At 34.8% G+C, this 23,387-nt stretch overlaps 1 protein-coding gene and 1 pseudogene across 2 annotated transcripts in view; both read right to left on the bottom strand.

Moving 5' to 3' along the window:
* Window positions 1-2,229: 2,229 nt before the first annotated feature.
* Window positions 2,230-23,387, bottom strand: part of Pde3b (phosphodiesterase 3B) — a 208,070-nt gene continuing 186,912 nt past the window's right edge. Inside the window, exons 12-16 of one of the 2 annotated variants that reach the window (XM_020177984.2) lie at window positions 20,727-20,926; window positions 14,990-15,193; window positions 12,244-12,405; window positions 4,683-4,935; window positions 2,230-3,362 (exon numbers count right to left, since the gene is read on the bottom strand). In XM_020177984.2, coding sequence (XP_020033573.1) covers window positions 3,148-3,362; window positions 4,683-4,935; window positions 12,244-12,405; window positions 14,990-15,193; window positions 20,727-20,926 — 1,034 coding nt within the window. In that variant the 3' untranslated portion in view covers window positions 2,230-3,147. Of the gene's footprint in view, window positions 3,363-4,682; window positions 4,936-11,028; window positions 11,843-12,243; window positions 12,406-14,989; window positions 15,194-20,726; window positions 20,927-23,387 lie in introns of those variants that run through there. The other variant, XM_074041958.1, reaches the window with a different exon arrangement.
* On the bottom strand, window positions 5,815-5,935 carry LOC141416709 (small nucleolar RNA SNORA51; annotated as a pseudogene).

The raw sequence follows: 23,387 nt of genomic DNA, 5'->3' as shown, positions 1-23,387 counted from the left end.
TCACTCTTTCTTCTTGTATGCTATATTTCAGCTGCCATAAATTTATTTTAGCTACTCCAATATGGAGATGGTTTCTCTTCTGGCCCCTATATGTGCTGTTTTTCTCTCACTACCTTCATATCCAACTTAACTCTTAATTCTTTAGTTCCCAGCTTAAAAGTCCCCTTCCTCTGGAAAGCTATTCTCTCTGCTCTACTGCTATCCCACACACCCTCTAGAGCTTTCATTGGTCTGGCATCTAAGATAACCATGGCTGGCTCTGGTCATCTCTTTTGCAAAGTTTGTTTTTATGTGATGATGCAATTTAATGAGATTGAAGAAACTTCTGTCTACTTAAGCAGTACCAGAATCTCCAGGTTAAAATAAAGAGAAAAAGCCACTCAGCACCAGCAAAGTAACTATCAAGAATACAAAGAATTAGCTTTCAAATGCTACCTTTACCAATAGATTTTTATGGAGAAAAATGTGTAAGTATACAGATATTTATAGTGCTACATATTCCTGATACTAGTGACTTTCAACAACAACAAATTCATGATGAAAAGGTATTAAAATAAAAATTATTAATCTGGTTTAGTAGAATCCCAAATAAAACCTGAAATATGAACTGGAGGAATAGGTCAGTGGTAGAAGCTTGCCTGGCATGCATGAGGCCCTGAGTTCTACCCCCAAGACCAAAACAAACAAAAATCCCTTAAATCATGGTATACATAGTACTATATAACATAGTCTCACATTCATTAATAATTTTAGCAGGGATAATTTTCTGAGTCTTAGGCTAGTTATTTTGGTTTATGTCTATTAAGCAAGGATTAAATAATTTAAGGACTAAATTATTTAATAGAATAAAAACAATCTATTTTATTCTATTTTTAATGGAATAAAAACATACTTCTTTAAAAATGCTTCTTTTAAGAAAATGAAATAAACAATATACTAAACAACTCCATTCAAAACTTAATACTATAGAAATTTGACTGAGTTTCTTACACATGTATGCACATGTATGAATTTATACACATACATATGTATATTCTCTTCTGCAGGAAAGAGCAATAACAGAACTATATTTATGTAGAATACAAAATGTATTCTAGAAGATATATGTGTATAATAAGTGCAAGCTCAATAAATTATTAAAATTTTATTTCTCAGTAATATATGGTAGAACCAATTTACAAAAGATGTGGTAATGGTAGCAAAAGTGGCAGGAAGGAATTCAGCAGCACGCAACCATGTTTAATAAATAAAGCTTAGTGATTAATTAAATATTATGTAACTGTGCAAGACCAAAAATTCCAACACTTCAGTATTTTTTTCTTTTTGGCAGTCCTCGGGATCAAACATGCCTTGTTCACACTACACAAGTGTTCTACACACTGAGCTACATACATCTGACCACTTGGATATCTGAGACAGGGTCTCACTATGTAGCCCAGGCTGGCCTCAAACTTTTGATCCTCCTGTCTCCACCTCCAAAGTACTGGAATTACAGGTGTGCACCAACATGCCTGGCTCAAGAGAGCTTTAACTGATATCTTTCAGAAAACCCAAATATTCTAGGTAGGGAAGAAGCTGCTAATATCACACTTTAATGGAATTACCTTGGAAATTAATGGTTTACTGTTTACAAAGTTGCATGGCTCCAAAATATGATATGATCTTGAAGAATAATGGAAAAATATTAGTTTTACCATCTTGGTATCATTTTGGCCACTCTTTATAACTTTGAATATTTTCCACAACTAGGGTACATATCCCCACCCTAACAAGTATATAAATATAGTGGGAGCAGGGGGGAGAAATGACCCAAGCCTTGTATGCACTTTTGAATAATAAAAGAAAAAAAAAGTATATAAATATAAATATGGTCCATTTTCTTTAGTCATCTTAATATTGTAGTTATTTATATGATTTTGTGTGAAATTATTTACCATACTACTACTTAGATTTTTATATAAAAATTAAATAAATCTTCCCATAATTTACTTTATCTCAGAAATTGGTATTGAAGTTGGGCTGTAGAATAGAACATTTTTCTCTTATAGTCTTGAGGCAGAAAGAAATTAATGAAGATAAATGTCAGTTTTATAGTCACTAAGATACGGACCTAAATAAAACCACATATCCCAATTATTTATTCAATGTGAGCTCACATTTCTTTTGTTCTTTATCTTTGAAGGGATTAGTTTCATTTGATTTTTCATTAAGGCAAAAGACAGATATCTCCTTTTCCTTGGCTTTAATTAGTCTCAAATTCATCTAAGGAAACAGTGATGCTCATTTCATAAAAAGTTAACATCAATATTAGGACAACTTTTATTTATTCTATGCTGTGTTTATAAGAACTAAATGTTTAAAAATACTAATCCTGAGCAAGAGTAAAAATATGAACAGTTTTGACTAAAGAATAAAATTCCTTCATTTTTAAACAGCTTTAAAATTCAACCATGAAACATAAGAGTAAGACTAGAATTCTGACTCCCAATATCCATGGCAAACCTGAATATTCTGAGCAGAAACAAAACACAAAGTAGATAATATGCAACAATAAAAAGCATCAGAAATTGATGCACCTGGATTTTGTTAAATATAACAAAGGTTACTTAGTCCTTCATGGATAAACCTAGCTGGGAGAACAGTGTATTGCATTGAGCAGAAATCCCTCAGAAAGGCCACAATGGATTCCTTTTTGGAAAGGCATAGGCTTTTTTCCAAAACATTCAAAGGACACATTTGGAAATACAATTATGAATCTTGTCTTCATAAAAGCAGAATGTTCTGGCCACTCTGGAAACTGAAGTAAGTCACTTGAGATTTTAGTTACAGCCCCCTCCACCCCACTGAAAAATAAGAGCTCATTTAGCCTGCAAAGCAGCATTATGACAAAATATTTATACACCGTGAAGGCTTTGAGGAAGGGCTTTGCAACATGGGTCAACTGAAGCCTAAATCTGAGAATACTTTTCTAGTTCGTGTGTGAAAGTGCTTAGGAGTGGGAAACTGCCAACAAGGCAAGGATCCTCTCACAGTATTAAGGCCTGTCCATGTGGCGAATGGTCAGTTGAAAGTCAGCACAGTGAACTTTAGGTAATGATTTCTGGCTCTGGGCACAGCCCTCCAGGCTTCTTTAGTATCATTGTTCTTTTATTCAAACTGTCGCTCTTCCTCTTCATCTGCTTCTTCAATGACCTGAATCTCATCTGCTTGAGGTAAGGAGGTATTCTCCACCTGCAGTTTATTCCCCTCGGCTTTACATTTTTCTTCTTCCTCTATGATTTCCTTCCATATCTTGTGGTTTTCAGTGAGGTGGTGCATTAGCTGACAAAATATTCGCCGTCTGCCTTTCCTTCTTTGTGGTTCTGTGAAATTTAAGACAACCATATTCTAATCATAGCAATATGAGTCAACCATTCATTGAACAAATAGCTAAGTGCCCACTGTAAGTAGTCATGTAAGCATAAGGGTCGTAAGTCTACAGTAAATTAAAAATAATCCCTGTGCAATGGGAGCTCACTTTCTAGAATGATCTAGGCAAACAAAAATATGAATATATCAAATGGTATAAAGTGCTGCAGATAAAAATAAAATAGAGAAGAGGAATAAAGAAGACAGGGTGGGTGGGAGGAGGGGCGTACCAGATGAAAATCATAATAATCCAAAGTTAAAAACCAAGGTTTTGAGGGCTTTTTATGTACTAAAGGAATTAAATGCAATTAACAATGTCCTGATAAATATTATTAATTTTTAGAAGCCAGTCAACCTCTTAAAATGACATTCAGATGGTAATGGCATAGGATAACTCTCAGCTATGATAATCCTAAATATAAGGCACATGTGTGTGAAGTGGGTAGGGGACACTTTCTTTGTAGTCATCGTATCTTTTTATGATTTATAGCATACTTAGAAAAAATACCTAGCTAGGTATTATTTAAATTTTACTTTAAAATAGACAGTAAATAATTGATTTCATTTATAACTGTAAAGGCAACAAATGTTTTTTTAAATTTTCCATTTATACTCACCATCTTTTATAGAAAATACATCACTATAGTTTAACTCAAATTCATAGTACCACACAATTTATTTTTCCTCCCCAGAACAAGGGAATGTATGCTTTCCTTTTCACCTCACCATTTTGATATGCTTCCCAAGTCTGTAGGAAGGGCAGATTAGCAGGCTGCTTTGAAATTTGTGCTCCTCAACTGCCTTGAGGGTTGGGATGGGATTGTTTGAGGAGGCCAGCTGCTAGGACCCACCTATCTCCCAAGTATTCAGATGTGGCAGCAGCACTGTCATGTGTACAAGCACTGTCATGTGTACAAGCACTGTCATGTGTACAAGCACTGTCATGTGTACAAGCACTGTCATGTGTACAAGCACTGTCATGTGTACAAGCACTGTCATGTGTAGAGCTTGCTGAAAAGCACTAGCTAGAGAACAACATTTCCAGACATATTACTTTGATTAAATAATAAGAATTCTTGTGTGTGACAGTACTAGCACAAAACCCAGCACACAGCAGTTATTCAAAACATGACTACTGAATCTGAACATTTAGACAGTAGTTACCCAAGATATTACTCCTGAATCTCTATCTAGAAACAAAGATCTAAATGCAAACTAAATGGGCATTTGTAGTTAATAACATTAAATAAATTACAGTTTCCCTGTGTTCTTACTAGGATTTAGATTGTCTTCCATTTCTTCATGATCTGTATCTAATTCTTCACCATCTTCATCATCACCACTTTCAGTATCATCATCCTCTTCCGCTTCTAGCCACTGACCCGGCAGCAAACCAGCAGCATCGTAGGAGTTACACAGGGGACCCACAATGTGGGTGATAAAAGATTCTTGGAGTTTTGCTAGTTGAGGAGAAGAACGATCCATAAAGGGACTGATTGGTAGGCCAAGATTTGCTTCTTCATCTCCCTGAGCATTTAAAAAAATACATTTTTAACTGTTAAAAATCAACCACTGAGGTTTGCTGCTAAAATGATCTTGAAGCTTTAAAAAAAAATTTATGTCAAAATAATTTTAACAAAGAAATATCTAAGAATACATTGCTCCATGGTGCTGAGAGTGTGAATCAATGATAAAATGCTACTATTTGTAAGGAATTGGGCTCCAACCCCATCACCATAAAAAAAGAAAAACTTGCACTATCATTTTAACTATAAGAATTCCTCTATTTTAGATATCCTAAACAAAATTGTAATCTCACATCTGTCCACATCAGACAGTATAATTCATATTCAGCTTTTAAAACAAGCATTATCAATTTTCTTAGTAACTTGCAAAATTCGGTAAGATCAAATATAGGTTCTCTCCTAAAGAGAAAGGCATAATAGATACATTTTTGTTGTTGTAATTGTACCTCAAGTATACATGGCTGAATTGTGCAAGTGCTTTTCAACATCCCCTTTTAAAAGCAAAATCAATTAATGAATCCAAATCAGAAAAACTAATATATAAAAAACAAACAAAGGTAGAGCTACAATGGATGAGAATTGAGGCCCAGAGACACAGCTCCCTGCCCTCTGATACCCTCCCATTGTGGCTTACAGGAATATAGAAAGCAAAAATGGAGATTAGACAGATGTGGTTTCAAAGCTTGCTTTTTCCACTTACAACTTGTAGCACTGGGCAAGCTGTATACCCGATGCCATTATGTATAAAATTTGAGTAATATATCCTACAGGGTTGCTACGAGGATGAAATGTAGTATTGTGCAAAGTGGAGCACTTCCTAGATGGTACTATTAACATTTTTTTTAAAGATCACACTTTTTTTTAATTATTATTAAATTTTTCCTGTCTTGATATTCACAATACAGACCAGGTACAGGGCCTGGGCCAAGGTGTATATGGGGTAGGTTTAATTTGCTTCCTTTTTTTTTTGTTATTGTTGTATTTTGCAGTACTAGGATTTAACTCAGAGTCTACACCTTGACTCACTCCATCAGCCCTTTTTTGTGATGGGTATTTTCGAAATAGGGTCTTGTAAACTATTTGCTCAGGCTGGCTTTGAACTACGATACTCCTGATCTCTGCCTCCCAAGTAGCTGGGATTATAGGCATAAGCCAGCATCCAGCAGGAGCAGCTATCTTAAAGAGAAAATGCAGGATGAGGTAGGAGGTGGGTGTCTTAGAGGAGACAAGCAAACAATGAAAGGCAGAGGTCACAGGGATGAATTTTTGGGAGGTCAAGGCAGGAACTCTTCATTCACTAGAGGGTTTTGAGAAGTGGGGGCAGACCAGAGCAGAGAACAAGTTTGAATGGGCGCTGGCTGGTTTAGGAGGGTAATCCTAAGGGAAGAGGGCTTGGGACAAGTTTACAGAGGTGAGGGAAGTTTCGGGTGGGCTGAGCCTTAGGAGATGCTAGAGGGTGGGAGGTAGATGATGGGATGGGGTAGGGAGAGGTGTGGAAAAATGGTGCATGGTGCTGCAGGCAAAAAAAAAAAGGGGGGGCTAACAATTTGGACAAAATGAGAAACTGATCAAAAATGGATATTGCCAGCCACTGAGTTTTCACTTCTTGGTAATTTGGTTACACCATGAAGTGGCTTTACAAATATACACCTTTAAATAGTTTTACCCATTTAAAAATAATTGTTCATATTTTTTCTTTCTTTTTGGGGGGGGGGTGGTGTAGGACGTAGTTCCATGTACCCAGCCTGTCCTCAAACTCTCAATTCTCCTGCCTCAGTCTCCCATGTGCTGGGACTACAAGTGTGTGCCATCACACCATGGCCATGTTTCCTTTTCTTTTTTCTCTCTCTCTCTCTTTCTTTTCCTTTTTAAGTGGTACTGGGGATTGAACTCAGGGTGCCACATTTTCTTTCTAAAATTTGGAAAGTAACTGGTACAATGAGGAAGCAAGTTAGTAATTTTGGTAAAATAAAATACACATAAACATGTAAAAAACATAAACAACTTTGGGGTATCAGATGGGGGAAAAAGCAGGTTAGAAACAGTGAACTTTTTGCGATTTTTTTAAGTTACTATTAAAATTTTAGTCCTAGGGTCTAAAGTGCCTGGAATTAAATCACTCCGTACAATGTACAAATTCCACAGGCAAGCAGTATTGATCTGTGATGAGCAAATGTAACCTAAAGGAAACAACCAGAAAACGTTCCAGTGATTAACTGTCTGATGGCTAAAAGTCTTCTATGATTTTATGTTCAATAAGGAAGAAAATTATTTATATTTTTCAAGAAACAGTTGGGTTGGAGCTAGGGATGGAGCTCAGTGGTAAAGTTTGCCTAGGAGGAGGCCCTGTATTCAGTCTCCAGTACTGCACAATAACCCAAAACCTAAAACAAATCAAAACCAACCAACAACATCAAAACAAACAGCCAACAAGAAAACTGTTGGATCTGGGTATAGTGGTGCATGCTTATTATCACAGATATTCCAGATTGCTAGTTCAAGGCCATCTGGGCAGAGACCCCCCTACCTCAAAAAGAAAAGTATAAAATAACAAAATAGCTGGAAATGGCTCAAGTAACAGAGGGCTTGCCTAGCATGTATTGTTTGGGTTTTCTAAGCCCATGGCACTTAAATTGCTAGAGGAGTATAAAAACAGTATAATAGGATAATAAAGAAACAGTTGGGAAATATTAAAATTGTGAATACATACAGAAAGGAAGTTTAATGGCATTACAAAAAGAAGGAAGTTCAACAGTTCTGAAAAAAAATGACTGATTTTCACACGTGGTAGAGTATGAGAGGATATTTTTCTTCAATATTTAAACCTAAAAAAGATTAAGTGAAACTGCCCGAAATAATAATATATTGTATTAATGACACCTGGAATTATATTAGCTAACATTATTGAATACTATGTCCCAGGAACCATTCTAAAAACTCTACATAAATTATTTAATCATCTCAGCAACCATATAAGTATCATCATTTTGAATATTTTATCAATGAGATACTGAGGCACAGGGAAGTAACTTACCCAAGGTCACACTGACAACGAGAAAGAGGATGCCAGGATTAAACCTCAGGCATGTCTTTCCAAGTTTGTTTAGTAAGTATTAAATCTATATGCTTTAAAATAATGACCGAAACAATGTATGCACATGTGAATAAATGAATTTAAAAAAGTGTATGTTTAGACTCCATGTGTTTATATGTTTTTTGTAGTTTCTTTTGCTGTTGATTTCTAGTTTTAATCCACTGGGGTCACATAAAATACAGGAAGTTATTTTGCTCTTCTTGTATTGGTTGAGGCTTGCTTTATAAAATATAATCTATTTGGGAGAAAATTTGAAGGGTTGTTGAGAAGACTATGTATTCTGTGGCTGTTGGCCAGTATATTCTGTAGATGTCTGTTAAATCCATTTGATCTTAGTGTCATTAAATTCTGAAATTTTCTTGTTGATTTTTTTTAATCTTGCTAACCTATCAATTTGTGAGATTAGGGTATTGAAGTCACACATTATTATTTTGTTAGGGGTCTATCTGTACATCCAGTAGTGTTTGCTTTATGAAATTTGGTAGATCTACACTTAGTGCCTATACATTTACAATTGTTACATCCTCACCAAAGTTATTATTGAAAGGTATGTAGTAATTCCTGTCATTTTATTGTTCTTGAAATGTTTGACTATATTGTAAATTTCATTCGTTGATCTACTTGTCTAGAGTACTGAGATTTATTCTTTTCCATGGTGGTATTTATCTTCCTCTTCTGTATGTAGGATTCCTTAAAGTATCTCTTGCAGTTTTGGCTAGTAGTCATGAATTCCTTTAGTTTTTAATTATCATGGAAGATTTGTATTTCTCCTTCAATTATGGGGTATAACCTTGCTGGACACAGTAATCTAGGGCTTGAAATACATCATACCTTGCCATCCTTGCTTTTAAAGTTTCTGTTGAAAAATCTGCTATTATATTCTGATGGGTTTGCCTTTATATGTGATTTGGTGCTTCTCGCAGCTTTCAGTATCATTTCCTTGCTCTGTAAGCTCAATGTTTTAAGTATAATATCAAGTGGAGAAGTCCTTTTCTGGTCTTGTTTGTTTAGTGTTCTAAAAGCCTTCTACACATGATGTCCATCTCTTTCCTAAGATTTGGAAAATTTCTGCCATTAATTTATGGAATACATTTTCTATGCCTTTAGCTTATACCTTTTCTTCTTCTATGCACATGATTTATAGGTTTGGTCTTTTAATGGTGCCCAGTATTTCTTGTACGTTTCATTCATACTCTCTTATTTTTTCCTTATCATTATCTGAATGTTCTAATTCATCTACCTTGTCATCAAGTCCTGATATTCTGTCTTCTACCTGAGTCTATTGACAAAGCCTTTAACTCAATTTTTTTCTTATTGAGCTTTCCATATCCAGATTTTCAATTTTATTTTTTCAGGATTTCTATATCTTTACTAAATTTTTCTTTTACATCCTGTATTGCCTTCCTTATTTCATTCAACTGTTTGTTTTATTCAGGCACTTATTTGTGCCCTCTTTAATTTCATTGGTCATTCTCAGTGTTTAGACAGGAATGTGTATTGGCCAAGTTAAGGTACAGTTACTCACCATTGGCCTAGGAGTATATCTCTATAGGCAAACATTCACTCACAAGGTCAGGACACCAGGTCCAATCCCCACTACTCAGAGAGAAGAATACTAGGTGCAGTCTCTTATAGTTCCTAGTGTACAGGCCAGTGCTGTATGTGGGCTGAGGGCAGGGCCAGCCAAGGACCAACTGTCTACTTCAGGGCTGCTTTCATTTTAGAAGCTCCCCTTCTTTGTGTACTGGAAGCCACTTCTGGCTGCAAGGAGTTTTGCAGTTTGTAGGTTTGGCAGGTTCTCATTTGCTTGATAGTCCCCCATAGTTTGTGCCCCAAGGGACAGCAAGTGTTCAACACTAGGGGTGTCCCCTGAATGCATTAAAGAGTGTGTATGTGCATAGAAAAAACAAACAGAGCACTAAACTCTGGACTGCAGGAGAACTGAGGAACTCAATTTAGGCACTCTACCTGTCAGTCTCAGTGTTTTGGCCCCTGCCCAGCTGTTAACTCCCCTGTGGGAGGCAGGAGTCAGGGAAATTATGTTCCTCCACACCTATGCTCAGAAGTCTCAGTGCTACCTGGTCAAATTCCAAACAGCTGGGAAGTGGAGGCCAAGCACTCTGCACCCCACTCTGCACCCCACATGTTCTGTGATACTCATATGATGGACTTGTCCCCTTGTCAAGGAGGGTGAGGTTCAAAACCACCATACCACTGCTATCATTGCCTGGGTCCATGACCACTCTTCATGGCTGTCTCCTATCCACACATTGTGACAAGATGTCCTTAGGCTCCCTGCACCATGATTGTTCTTTGCATTTCAGTTCCCAGTGTTGCTCAGTCTCAAATAATAGGCCCCCTCTCAAGATAGTACCTGGTTATAGTACTCCAAGAATATAATATAATAATCTTATATATTATTAATATAATAATATATTAATATAATAATATAATATATCTTATATATTATTAATATAATAATATAATATCTTTTTTCTCTGATGCTAGCCTGCTGCACAGGAGTAGTCACTGTCACACCAAATCCCTGTTCTGCATTTGTGGCTTGAGGGAAGTATGGGTGTATTTGGTGGCTAAGTCTGCTATTCTAGTGTCAGTGCAGCCTGACTTACTTTGTAAGTATGTCTTCAATTCCTTCCTCCCCACTATCCATGGAGCTGAGGGTGGAGTTGCACAATGTTTACTACTTTTTTGGTTGCTTTTCTGTTTCTCCAGGCTTTTTAGCTGTCCTGTCCCTATTTCTTGATTCCTGAAGCTCTTCCTCTCTTCTCTCTTCAGAATATAGTCTCTTTTTTGTTACCTTGACTCTTCTCATTCATGGACCACATAGACGAAACTTCTAATTTTCTAACTTGTCAAACCTTCTCTCCTCCTAAATCAAGCTGACATGTTCCTTCACAAAAATTCCTCTTTTGTGAACAGAAGATCTACTAGAGAACTCTAAAACTGGCTTCAATTCTCAATGAGGATGAGAATAAGAATATACAAATGGTATGTTTTATTCTTACAAATCAGGTAAATATAACAACTTACTATCCCAAATTACACATAATTTAGTTTAAATATATCAGAGGATATTAAAACAACAGTAATATTGGAATGCCTATATTATTTCTATGATTGCTTACACAGTATGGTATTTTGTAACTTGCAAGGATAGATGATGGACAATGCACATTTATAATACAATCTGGGGGTGACAAGATATATTAGGTAAGTATGCATGGTTAGATAGGATCAATTTCATTACTCCTATTTTCTGCTCATGGTAAGAAAGCCCTGATACAAAGTAGCTTCACTTGGTACACACCTTGATTTTTCCTGATTATTAGAGCCAACAAGATTTCCCATGGAATCAAGTCCAAGAAGGTATATTTGATATATTAGAGATGATGAAATGTGAGGCTTGTGGAGAAATTGCTTCACTTCTACATTATGGTGAGCCTCAAGTTTAGACAAAAAATGTGGAGGTTCTTCAAACTGGCATAACTATTTTAAAGCAAAGATTTTTAAAGATATGAAAGAAGAAAAGAGCATGTTTGTATCTCTGAATTCTTGAAAACCACTAAGCATCTACTCTTACTCATTTCTAGTCCTCTATTTTTTTATTCTCCACTGGAACTTTCACCCAGTTGATGTTTTTATGGGGGCAGGGGGTAGTTAGTCTTTCTATAGAAGAGTTGAAAATGTGTTGATAAATCTGGACAAGGTGGTGCACATCTGTAATCTTAGAATTTGGGTGGCTGAAGCAGGAAGATCCTGAGTTCAAGCCCATCCTAATCAACAAAGTGAAACTCTGTATCAAAAACAAAACAACATAAGAAACACACAAAAAAGAAAATGGGTTGATAGTCTTTAAATATATTCTGAGCAAACCCTGAACTCAATTAAAAACCCTGATCTGGAAATCAACTTTTCTATGTTATAAGTTCTTCAGGTTGAAGGGGACCTTGGAATCATATTTCATCCTTACATGTAAACTCAAGAGTACACTCAACTGATTCCAGATAGACAATATGCTACTTTTTTGTTAATTTAAAATTTTGGCAACAAAGGTAGACCTGAGAAAACACTAAAAACCAGAGCAAATACAACACTTCCTAACCCTTTTCAAAGCAACTCAAATTTCACTTAATGTAGTTATCCAACTTTCTTCATATGGCGGATCTTAAAAATCCCATCAATCTACCAACTTACCTGTTCATAAAATTCATTGACGATCCCTTCTGTCCATTTCAAATGCAAGTCCCGAACTTTTGCTGGGCCATTTATGTCTGCTAATTTGATGCACACTTGGCAGACTAAGAGGCGATCATTTTCATTATTCCATTCTATGCCATTACTATTTACATCATTGGCCTATTTTGGAAAAACAGAATTTCTTTAGGTTCTGAGAGCATAGGAGTTTTCTAATATTTGTTGTTTGTTGTTTATTTTTACCAAGAGTTTACCTTAAAACTCTTCCCTATCCAAATGACAGAAAGAAATTTCAGTAAAGTCTTCTTTTAATCAGTTTATACCATAACATAGACCTCCACGGGTTACATTTCTCCCATTGAAGTGTTGCTAGAATTGTGTTTCAACAGAAGCATAATTTTCTAGAAACATAACCAACCATGGGTTTCAATATTTGTGATTACCACAGAGTACCATACTTCATATGTATATATGCATATTATGTATATTAATAAATACATGTGTATCAATAAATCATTAAAGTTTGACTATTACCTCAAAAAAAGAACACTTAAGGAGCTAAGAAGCAATTGGCTCTAGCTGTGAGAGACAGGAACACATATTCAGAAAGTTGATCTCAGTGGTTTTAAATAAATCTTGACTCAGAAAGATTTGCTAATTCAGTGTGTAATTCTAATAAATTTACATCATCTAGTTGAATCTTTCATCATCTATAAAATAAGAAAATACCAATCTAGCCATATAGTGTTATGAGGATAAATGAAAAATTCTTCCTTTATAATAAATGCTAAATGAATATTAACATTATTAAAAGAGATGGGATTATCATTATCAGTTAGGCAAATTTAGTATGCCCTTCAAGACTTCAATTTCCTTTCATAAAAAATGAACACAATGGCCAGATTGTAGCTTTTGAACTTTTGTGTAATAGAGTTTTTGTGCCAAACCCTTTTATCAAAGAAAATTCATGTATACCATCACCAAAGAAAATACTTAAATCAACTGAGGGGCATGGCCCAAGTGGTAGGGTACTTGCATAACAAGCACAAGCCACGAGTTCAATCCCCAGTACTGCCAAAACAACAACAAAAACCTTAAGCCAGGTGTGATAGGACACACCTGTAATTCCAGCATGAAAGAGAGGGAAGGGAAGGAGGAAGAAGGAAGAAAAAAACCAGATCAGCAATCTTTGAGGAACAGGTTCAAAAGTATTCAGTTTAGATAATCTTTTACCTGTAAAAGGTGACTTACATTTAAAATGCAAATTAAAATAAAAGTGATGATGGAGATATGCATTTGTCATAAATTCAAGCTTGAGACTGGCATGAAGACAGAAATTTATTCTGCATGTTCTATATGTTTTTATTCATGATTATCGATGTTGAGAGTTTAAAATTAACAAATTACCATTTGTGTTCCTACTTTCTAAGTTGTAGAAAGATTTATTTAAATGCTGCCTTGGAATAGATCATTACTTTGAAAAATATTCATGTACTTAAACTCTTCATACATCCCTCAATTTGGATGTATAAGTGATAAAAAGGTAATGCTTCCATTATTTCATAGCAGTTATTAACTTATTGATTTGCCATGGGTATTCCATTGGGCTATGTGGCTTTTCATGGTTCAACTTTGAGTATGAATGAAATTGAAGAACAAAGTCACTGTGAATCAAATTTCTGCCTTCATTATAAAGAATAATAAGACATGTTAAAAACCTATGCCAAGTAACTAAATGTGAATCATTTCCTTTTTTCTCTCCATTGCTTATTATACTGTCATTTAATAAATAATTTTACTTAAGAATGTAAGCAAAAACTAAAACTAAAACTGAATATAGCTATTCAACTATGAAATAATTTCAAGGGTACATGATTTCTCAATGATTCTATAAGCATTTTATTAATATTATGATCACAACATATATAGGAGGTTAAAGATAATACTTCATTACCAGTTTCTCTACCCTAAAGGTAATGCTTCCTTTTGTTCACAAAAATCATCAAGGGAACAGCAGCTTACTGCCTGCTAAAAGAGGGGCATTCTTCTTTCAGGAATCTAGAGCAATGGTTCTCAACTTTTTTAACCCTCAATGTCTGAGGGACAGAACATACTCCCATTAAAACCACTATCACATTAGGGCAGCTATTCTCTGTCCCCTAGTGAATATCAGTTCTTTGAGAGGAGAGATTTTGACCTGTTCTCTCCACATTTTTCCCCAACACAATGACTGCACATAGGGGCAATTCCAACAAACAGTTGTTGAATGAGTGAATTATTCTCAAGGGAAAGAGTATGTACTCCTTCTCCTCCATGTCATCCAGTTGAAAGAAGTACTAATACAAAGCAGGTGTAACAGGTGTGGTTAAGATAGGCATAACTGGCTTTTTAGAAGCACATTCTTGATTTTCTATAATGTCTCATTTAGCACTGTGTGTGACTTTCTCAAATCTGCCCATAAAGTCTTTTGACACAATTAACTGGTTTATCGCTATGTAAAAGGAAGTCATAATAAAAAAAAGTCTGTGTTAAAAGAAAACATAATAAGCAATAGTATGATAGGACATGGTACCATAATTTAAAGTTTATTTTTAAAATATAAGTATATATTATTTTGTATCAAATTTTTATTCTTTCTTCATGTGTAGTATTAATTCTAATTTAACATTTAAAAATAATTTTTATCAGTAACACTGACAACAATCATTTCCCTTTTTGAAATCAGGCACTAATTTGCATAACAAACCTTGGCATTAAATTCAGCAAGGAAATCAAAATGCTTTTTAAGATCTGTGGCAAGGATTGCTTCAATGACTAAAAAACGAAAACGCTTGAATTCCACATGATCAAGATTAAGAAGAAAGTTGTATTCTGAGCGAGAAAGATACAGATTCCAAGCTGATGCAGCATGATGATTTTCCAGAACAGATCTGTCATTGTACAAAACTGCCTAAAAAGGAATAAAGAAAAATGAGACAGGCATCTCAATGATATGAAACTTTAATAATTAACAGAGTTAAGAGCAAGTTAGAAGAATATAATAAGGATTTACCATACTAGGTATTTTACCAGGTATTATAATATCTGTGAAAAAAGGTTGTGATCATTTTATAAATGAGTAAACTGAAATGCAAAGCGATTAAGGTACACTTTTCTTTCCAGTAAGTGAAAGGGCTATTTGTCCCCAAATTTCATCATCTTTGCAGATACCATGCTGCCTCCCAGTAAGTGAGAGAAAGGAGATATTTTGAGGTCTACTTCAATCAGTAAATCTCAGATAAAGCGTCTGCTAAAAACATCATTAGGGATCTAAAGCAGCTTTAGATTCACATTTCTGTTCTGTGGCCAGCAGGGAGTTAATGGTAGTGGTAGCTGAAGAAAAGGAAGCAGAAGTACTGTATAGGCTAAGTCAGAGACCTGCATGTCTGAGAAGGATACATCCTGAATTCCCATCCTGACCCAGTGCCTGGGAGAAAGATATAAGTCTGAAATAAGTAAAAGCACAAATCTTTTGGTTCAAAACTTCTGATGTGCAACTAATCACTTTTTTTCTATGTCATGCCAGTGGCAAACCCTCAGGTGCCTTCTCATGTACTATAGGATTCTGGAATACAGAATCCCTGGAGTATAGAAATTCTAATGTCTGTTCCACCTTTTAAATTATGCAATTAAAAATATTTAGTAATCAAAGGCACTTCCCCACCAAGTAATGCTAAAAGCAAGGGATAAAAACAAAAACCCATCTCTGTTTTCATGAAGCTTGCTATCTAATGAGAAAGGACAGATAAAACTAGGATGCAGCTGTGATCCCAGCTATGCAGAAGGCATAGGTAGGAATATAGCAGTCCAAGGCTGGCTCTGGGCAAAACGCAAGACCCTATTTAGAAAACAACTAAAGCAAAAAAAAGGGCTGGGGGTATAGCAGAGTGCCCACCTAGCAAGTACAAGGTCCTAGTAATCGCGTATCTTCTTTTTTCTTAAGATATTATTCTTGTTTTGCTGAAACATCCTGTTTCTCAGGATGGATGGGACATGATTTTGTTTGAGTCACTGCATAGTTGAGAATCTATTTTGATCTTGTAGTCATGCTCAATGGTAACTTAGCTTAGAATGCTAAATTGAAAATGATTATCCCTACTTTAGTACATCTGATCTCTCATTTTAATTTGGTCCTAGCACTCATGTCATAATCCTTCTCTCTCTCTTTGTCTCTCTCTTTCTTTCTCTCTCTTTCTGCCTCTCTTTTTCTCTCTCTTACACACACATTTGTTTTTCTTACTTTACTAGAATGTAAATACATGAGGGTGAAATTTTTTCCTATTTTATTTAGTAACAATGTCTAAATACCACTTGATCCATAATATGCCCAATAAACATTTGTTTGAAAAAATAGATGAATGATTTCCCTTAGAATTTTGAAAAATTTATTCCAGGATCACCTACCATCAATTGCTTAAGTATGATGCCATTTGAATTTTTGTTCTTTAATTTCTTAAAAGATCTCTTAAAAAAACTCTTAAAAAAATTTTAGTGTTCTAAAATTTTACCATGATGAACAATGTGTGGGTTTTAAAGTTTTTTTCCCTACTCACCTTCCCTTGCTCTTAGCGAATTTCTTCAACCCAAAGATCCCTCTCTTTCCAGAACTCTTACTAGATAAGATCATGACCTGACTCCATATGTCCTATCTTTTCTATCTCCTTACCTTTTTGGTCTATATCTTAAGAGAGAGACTACCTGGATGTTTTTATTTCCAATGCTTATATTGAATTTAAAACTTTTACAATAATATTTTAGTTTCTAAGAGCTCCAACATATTCTGTAATGTTTCCTTTTTCTTTTTAAACATTTTTATTAGCATATAATATAATAGTTTTACAGGGGTATACACTGTGACATTTACATATGTGCTTACAATATATTTTAGGTAGATTTACCACCTCCGTAGTTCTCCCTTTTTCCCCTTTCCCCTTCTTAAAATTAATGTTTCCTTTTCCATTGTTTCCTAGTCTCTGATTCTTGTTTTAGAAATTCAGTATTCTTCAAATTCTGAGAGTACTCTGCTTTTAAATGTTTTTCTGTCCCCATATTTGATCAATTATTCTGTTCACCCTATCCCTTTCCTTCCAAACTTCTGGTTAATGTCTTATGTCTGGAGATGCTTGGTTATCTGTTGATATACAAAACGAATTCTGCTTGCAAGTATAATTTTCCTCTGCTGTTATGTTTATTTTATTGCAGAGTCACTGGATGAGAAGGAACTATGTGAATGTGGATAGGGTCTGTTACCAAGTTAGGTACCAGCTATTAAATTTCCAGATTGAGAAGAATTCACTCTGGAATACTAATACCCACTCAAACAACTTATTCTCTGCAGTTTTCTTCAGTATCTAAGAGATGAGTTTCTGCCTGCCTGGAGGTAAATGCAGAATTACAGTATCTCTGCTTAAAGATGTGTATGTGTTTGTGTGTGTGTGTGTGTGTGTGTGTGTGTGTGTGTGTGTGTGTGTGTGTGTGTGTGTGTTTACAAAAAAAGGGCAAGCACAGGCAGAAGGCATCAGGAGTTGCTCTGGGCTTCCAGCTATTCTGTAGTTCTTATCTCTACATGTTTTTGTGTTATCTGTCCATATTCATATATCTGTTTCTCATTTTCAAAACATTTTATGAAATTTCTTATCTAATAATAATACTCTTCATTTATTCCTTTATGTTGCAATGAGCTTCATGTTTTACTACATTTTAATGAGATATCAGGTAGGAGAGGAGACAAATGCATACATTTAGTCACTGCTATGGTTTGTCCCCCAACAGTTCCTGAACTAGAAAAATATGAGTTAAAAATATGAAGGCAAATTCTTAGTTGTTAAACTTCATCATTTAGATGGATTTTTAAAAATTAAACTCAATACACTTTATGTTTTGACATACAACAATGTTCAAATAGACAATTTTGAAAACTTAACCTTGAGCTATAAAGTGATTATCACTATATTAAATGAGATGATTACATATCATTTCAAATTTTCTCTTAATAATCTATAATATGATTATAAAAAAGACAAATCTATGAACTTAAATATATCCATGTCTAAGTATAGCATGAGTATAGTATCAACAATTTGTAATCAAATACTTTAATTCCAACCAACAACCAAAACATCCCATTTTATTTCCTCACAGCCACAGAGAAAACTAAAAGATATACCAAAAAACCTGAAAGGCTATGTTATTCTAGACTTCATGTTTGTATTTTAATTAGGACAACCATTTTCACATGTAATTTGTATATATTCTTGTTCTGACACACCTATACTCAAGGCAAATGAAAAGAAGGAATAAAAGCAGAGAGTGGATTAGAACAGTAAATTTCTATTCACATGATGTTTGATTCAAGAGTTTCTTGTGCCACATGAAATGGTAGAAATTTTTCTGCTACAGTTTGAATCTGGAATGCCCCCAAAGGCTCATGTGAGACTTGGTCCTCAGCTTGGCTGTATTGGAAGGTGGTTGGAGTTTTAAGTCGTGGGATGTTTTAGGACATTGTAGGGATGTCCTTTAAAGGGATTGTGGTATGCCAATATTCCTCCACTTTTCACTTTCTGGTTGCCATGAGATAAGCAGCTTTACTCGACAGCATATTCCCTGCCATGATGTGCTGCCTTGCCACAGGCCCAAAAGCAATGTTGACTGATCATGGACTGAAATCTCTGAAATGGAAGCCAAAATAAACTTTTCCTCTTTTTAAGTTGATCATTTCCTGTATTTTGTCATAGTAACAGAAAGACGGCAAATATCTTTCCATGTATTATCTCTTTTTATCATTAATTATACACACACACACACACACGCACATACTTAAAGTGCAGAGGAATAAGCCTTTATCTCAGGTAACACACCTAATAAGTAGGCTACCAGAAATCAAACACAGGCCTTTTGATCTCAAATCCACTGCTTTTTCCATTGTGTCACTACTAACTAGGCTTACGATTCACCAAATGAGTAAGACTTTCAAAAATTATGTGTTAAGTTAGAGAGAATGGGCATCTGGTGCTGGGGGTGGGGGTGGGTGTTGGTGCATAGCTGAAGTGGGAGGGCACTTGCCTAGTATGCACAAGACCCTGGGTTCAATCCAGAGACAGAGGAAAGGAGGGGAAGGGAGACAAGAAGAGAAAGAGAGGTAAAAGTGGGGATAGGAAGAGGTGGGAAGAGAGAGAGAATGGGAGAGGGGAAGGAAAGGAGGGAAGAAGAGGGAAAGAAGGAGTGAAATAGGGAGGAAGAGGGAGGGAAAGGGAGTGAATGAGAGAGAGAAAATATATGCGTCTGAATGTTGCAGAGTGATATTATAAATATGTACTACTTAGAGAGTAGTACAAAACAACAATTAGAAAGTGGAAAAATATTGATGACTAAATTTAAATTGATCAAAAAGTTACCTGTGGAAACCATGAGCTATTAATAAAATCTCACTAGAGAAGTGAATCATATGGCCCTTCTGACTCATTTACTTATACACACACACATGGATGCCATTTTACCCACTCACACATCTACATACTTCCCTAAACTGCCTTCCTATCATGTTTGAGATTCAAGAGAACCGGCTATATTTTTAAAAGTTAGAGTGCATGAAAGAGATACACATAGTAAAGGAACACAGAAAATAGCTATATATGGTGACAGCATCAGAACTGAGGTTTAAAATAGCGATAAAGTAAAGAAATTAGCTGAATGCAACAGGAATCACTGAGTACCTACTTTTTTTGTAAGGTATATTGTTAGAAATATAACCTTTCAGGAATCACCAGTATAAACAAACATGTATAGTCATAGTAAATTCTCCTTAAAATCATGATTTAGTTCCAAGTCCTCATGTTTAAAGTTACTACTACCATCCATGTACTAGTATCCAAATGTAATAGCATTTTTTTTGGGAACCCGTACCACTTTATTTAAATTGTGATCCTAAAGGAACTTTACACCTTATCAGCTAGATTCAAAACCAATATTATACCAAAAGAATTTTATATACATTAACATATTCATAGCAAAGATATTTAGGGTCCAGATGTTAAGGCAAATCTCAGGAGAAAAGTGGGAAGAACAAAAAAGATTAGTAGTTATCCTCAAACTTGACAGCTTTTAGCTGTATGGTGGTCTTAGCAAGAAGAAACATAAATTTTAGATTTAGTCAGAGTTTTGTCAATTTGATCAAAAATAAAAATATCTTCAGCAAGGTCTCCAGAATTTCACAAAAAAGGAGTTATAATCATAAACTATTTACTTTTTTCTAATTGAAGGTTATTTTTTCCTAATTCTCTTAACATACATCATGTATTTTTATCCAGTTAATTTGCCTTAAGGGCCTTAGGGCAAGATGGAATGGCCATATAACTCAAATGAAGAATGGTTTACAAAGGGTTATGTAGCAGGGTTGTAAAATTTCACGATTATTCTTTAAACTTTCTTAAAAAAGTATTTCCTACCTGAGGTGCATTTGTAGCCACTAGAAATGCATTAGTCCTCCCTGGGTGATCATAATCATGCATGGCAGCTGCCACATACAAAGCCATCAATTCTAATGCTGGAATGTTTGAAGACAGGCAGCCATAACTCTCATCTGGGATAGAGCAGCTCTTTGAAGAAATATAAGCAATTTGCCCAGGAGTAAGTCTAACATCAGAATCTAAGGAACAATAAATAGCAAAATAAATAAGCATTAGCATATAACATCCTCATAGTTATGCTAAGAATGGAAATTCTTATAGATAATATAATTACTTATCATATTTGTTGACTTAAAATGAACTTCATGGGCTTAAAAGACTATACTACTTTCCAACAGATATGTGGAAGAACAGGATTGAGTACAATCATCAAGTTATGAACTACACAGACCATGATAGAACTTTCATACCAGCTTGATGCTCTCTTACTCAGGCTAATACTTTTTAAAACTTCTGATTTTCTAAATATTTGTTACATAAGGGCTAGATATAATGGTCAGGGAACAGGATCTTAGAGAAAGAAGAAATAATTGAGAATAAAATTTGATTTAAGAAAATCAGGATGAAGATTTAGGAATTTACTATATTACCAAACTAAGTTCCTCAGTATACATGCTTTTCAAATCTCATTCAGACATACTATACTTCATTTGCAACACCGACTACAATTCTTCTTCCCCTTCTTTTTCCTTGCAAGAGGTTGTTTATAATATAATGGAATGAAAACTACGGAAAACTGGAATATGTCTCAATCAACTCTTTTATCCTCTTCTGAGAGAAAATATATTCTCTATCTACACTGTGCTTTTGGTACTTAATACCTTATCATTTGCAATTTTTGCATTTTGTTGACTTTATCTAAATGGCCATACTATTATTTTTACTTATGGGATCATAAGAAATTACAAGAAGAAATTAGGAACTATTTAAAGTAGATAGCACCAAAACCAGTAGTAGATAAACCAAAAACATAAGAGATATAAAATTTCCTTAGTTGTGTTCATCAGTGGAACCTAGAAATCATGCCCTGACTTGTCAAAGTCCAAAATGATTTTTAAACCTAATTTATTACCCTCTGTCATCACAAAAAAATTTAACAGTGATTTTAATATACTGGAGGTGATTATAAAAATACTTCATTATTTTCAGGCTCTTTATATTTTGTATATAAATTAAGTGTTAGAATAATATACATAAAGATCTATTTTTAAAATAATTATAAAAATAAAAACAAAACAGTTAAATATATGGGTCAGGATATATGGAAGAAAACTTTTAATAAGAAGCCTTTAATTATTAATATCAGAGTCAATAATTAAACTTTTTCTTATGTTATATCCATTCTGGATTTCTCCTAGAATTATAAAAATATATTTTAAAAAATCAAAAATGAAAAAATATATCTTTTCAAATGCTTAGAAATAATTACTTAGAATTTACATATTAGGGCCTCAATACATTAGTGTGTATATATCTAAATCTCTATCTATCTATCTATCTATCTATCTGCTTAACAAAAAGTTAATAGCATAAAAAATAAAATAGATGGCAAGGTCAATTAAACATAGCTATTATGGATCATATTTCTTTACTTTCTTTCAGAAAATAGTGATTAGTTTGCTGACTAACTTAAAAGGAGGCCTCAGTAAAGTCATCCAAATTGGAAAGGATGTAAAATTTCTCTATTTTCAGGTATCATGATCTTGCACACAGAGGATCTCAAGAAATCCAATGAAAACCTATTAGAAGTAAAAGTGAGCTCATTAAGATTATAAAGTACATGATCAATGTTATTATGTATGTAGTTTCTACATACTAACAACAAACAATGCAAAATCAACCCCCTCAATGGCATCTGCAATATCATCAAAGAGAATAAAATAGTCAGTGATATGGTTTGAATATGGAATGCCCCCTACAATTCACATGTGAAAGCTTAGTCCCGAGACAGTAGTGCTATCTTAAGGGGTTGCAGAAGTTTCTAATTTGGGAGGCTGGGCTTAGCTAGAGGAAATATGTCACTGGGTATAGGTTTTGGGGGGATAGTTTGTCCCTGGTTGCTTTCTGTCTCTTTCTCTCTGCTTTTGGTTGTAACAATGCTAACTGCTCCCCTCCACTACATACTCCCACCACCAGGATATTCTGCCCAAGCATATAAAGTGAAACAACTATGGAATGAACGCACTAAAACCATGAGTCAAAATAAATAACTCATCCCCTTAAGTTGTTTATGTCAGGTGTTTGATCACAGAGATGCAAAAGCAACTAATATAGAAAACTGGTACCAGAAAAGTAGAGTTGTTGCTATGACTATCTGACGATCTGGTTTGTAAGCTACTGGAACTGATTTGTGGGAGGAATTTGGAAAAGTTTGTAGATGCAGTCTAGGGTGATTCTGATGGAGCTCAGAAGACCAGAATGCCAGCAAGAACACAAATAGTGAAGGCCAGGTTCAAGAGGTTTCAGTTAGAAAGAAGAATTCTATCAGAAATTAGACTGGAGGCATTCATGTATTCTGGCAAAAAAAAAAAAAAAAGGTCAACATTTTGTTTATGTCCTGAAATTTTGAGTGGGGCTAAATTTAAAGGTATGTACCAATATCTTAAGGAAATTCCAATGTAGCCCAGCATTTAGGCTGTG

This window comes from Castor canadensis, chromosome 1 (assembly GCF_047511655.1).
Source record: "Castor canadensis chromosome 1, mCasCan1.hap1v2, whole genome shotgun sequence".
Classification (NCBI taxonomy): domain Eukaryota; kingdom Metazoa; phylum Chordata; class Mammalia; order Rodentia; family Castoridae; genus Castor; species Castor canadensis.
This window is presented reverse-complemented; position numbering and strand designations above follow the sequence as displayed.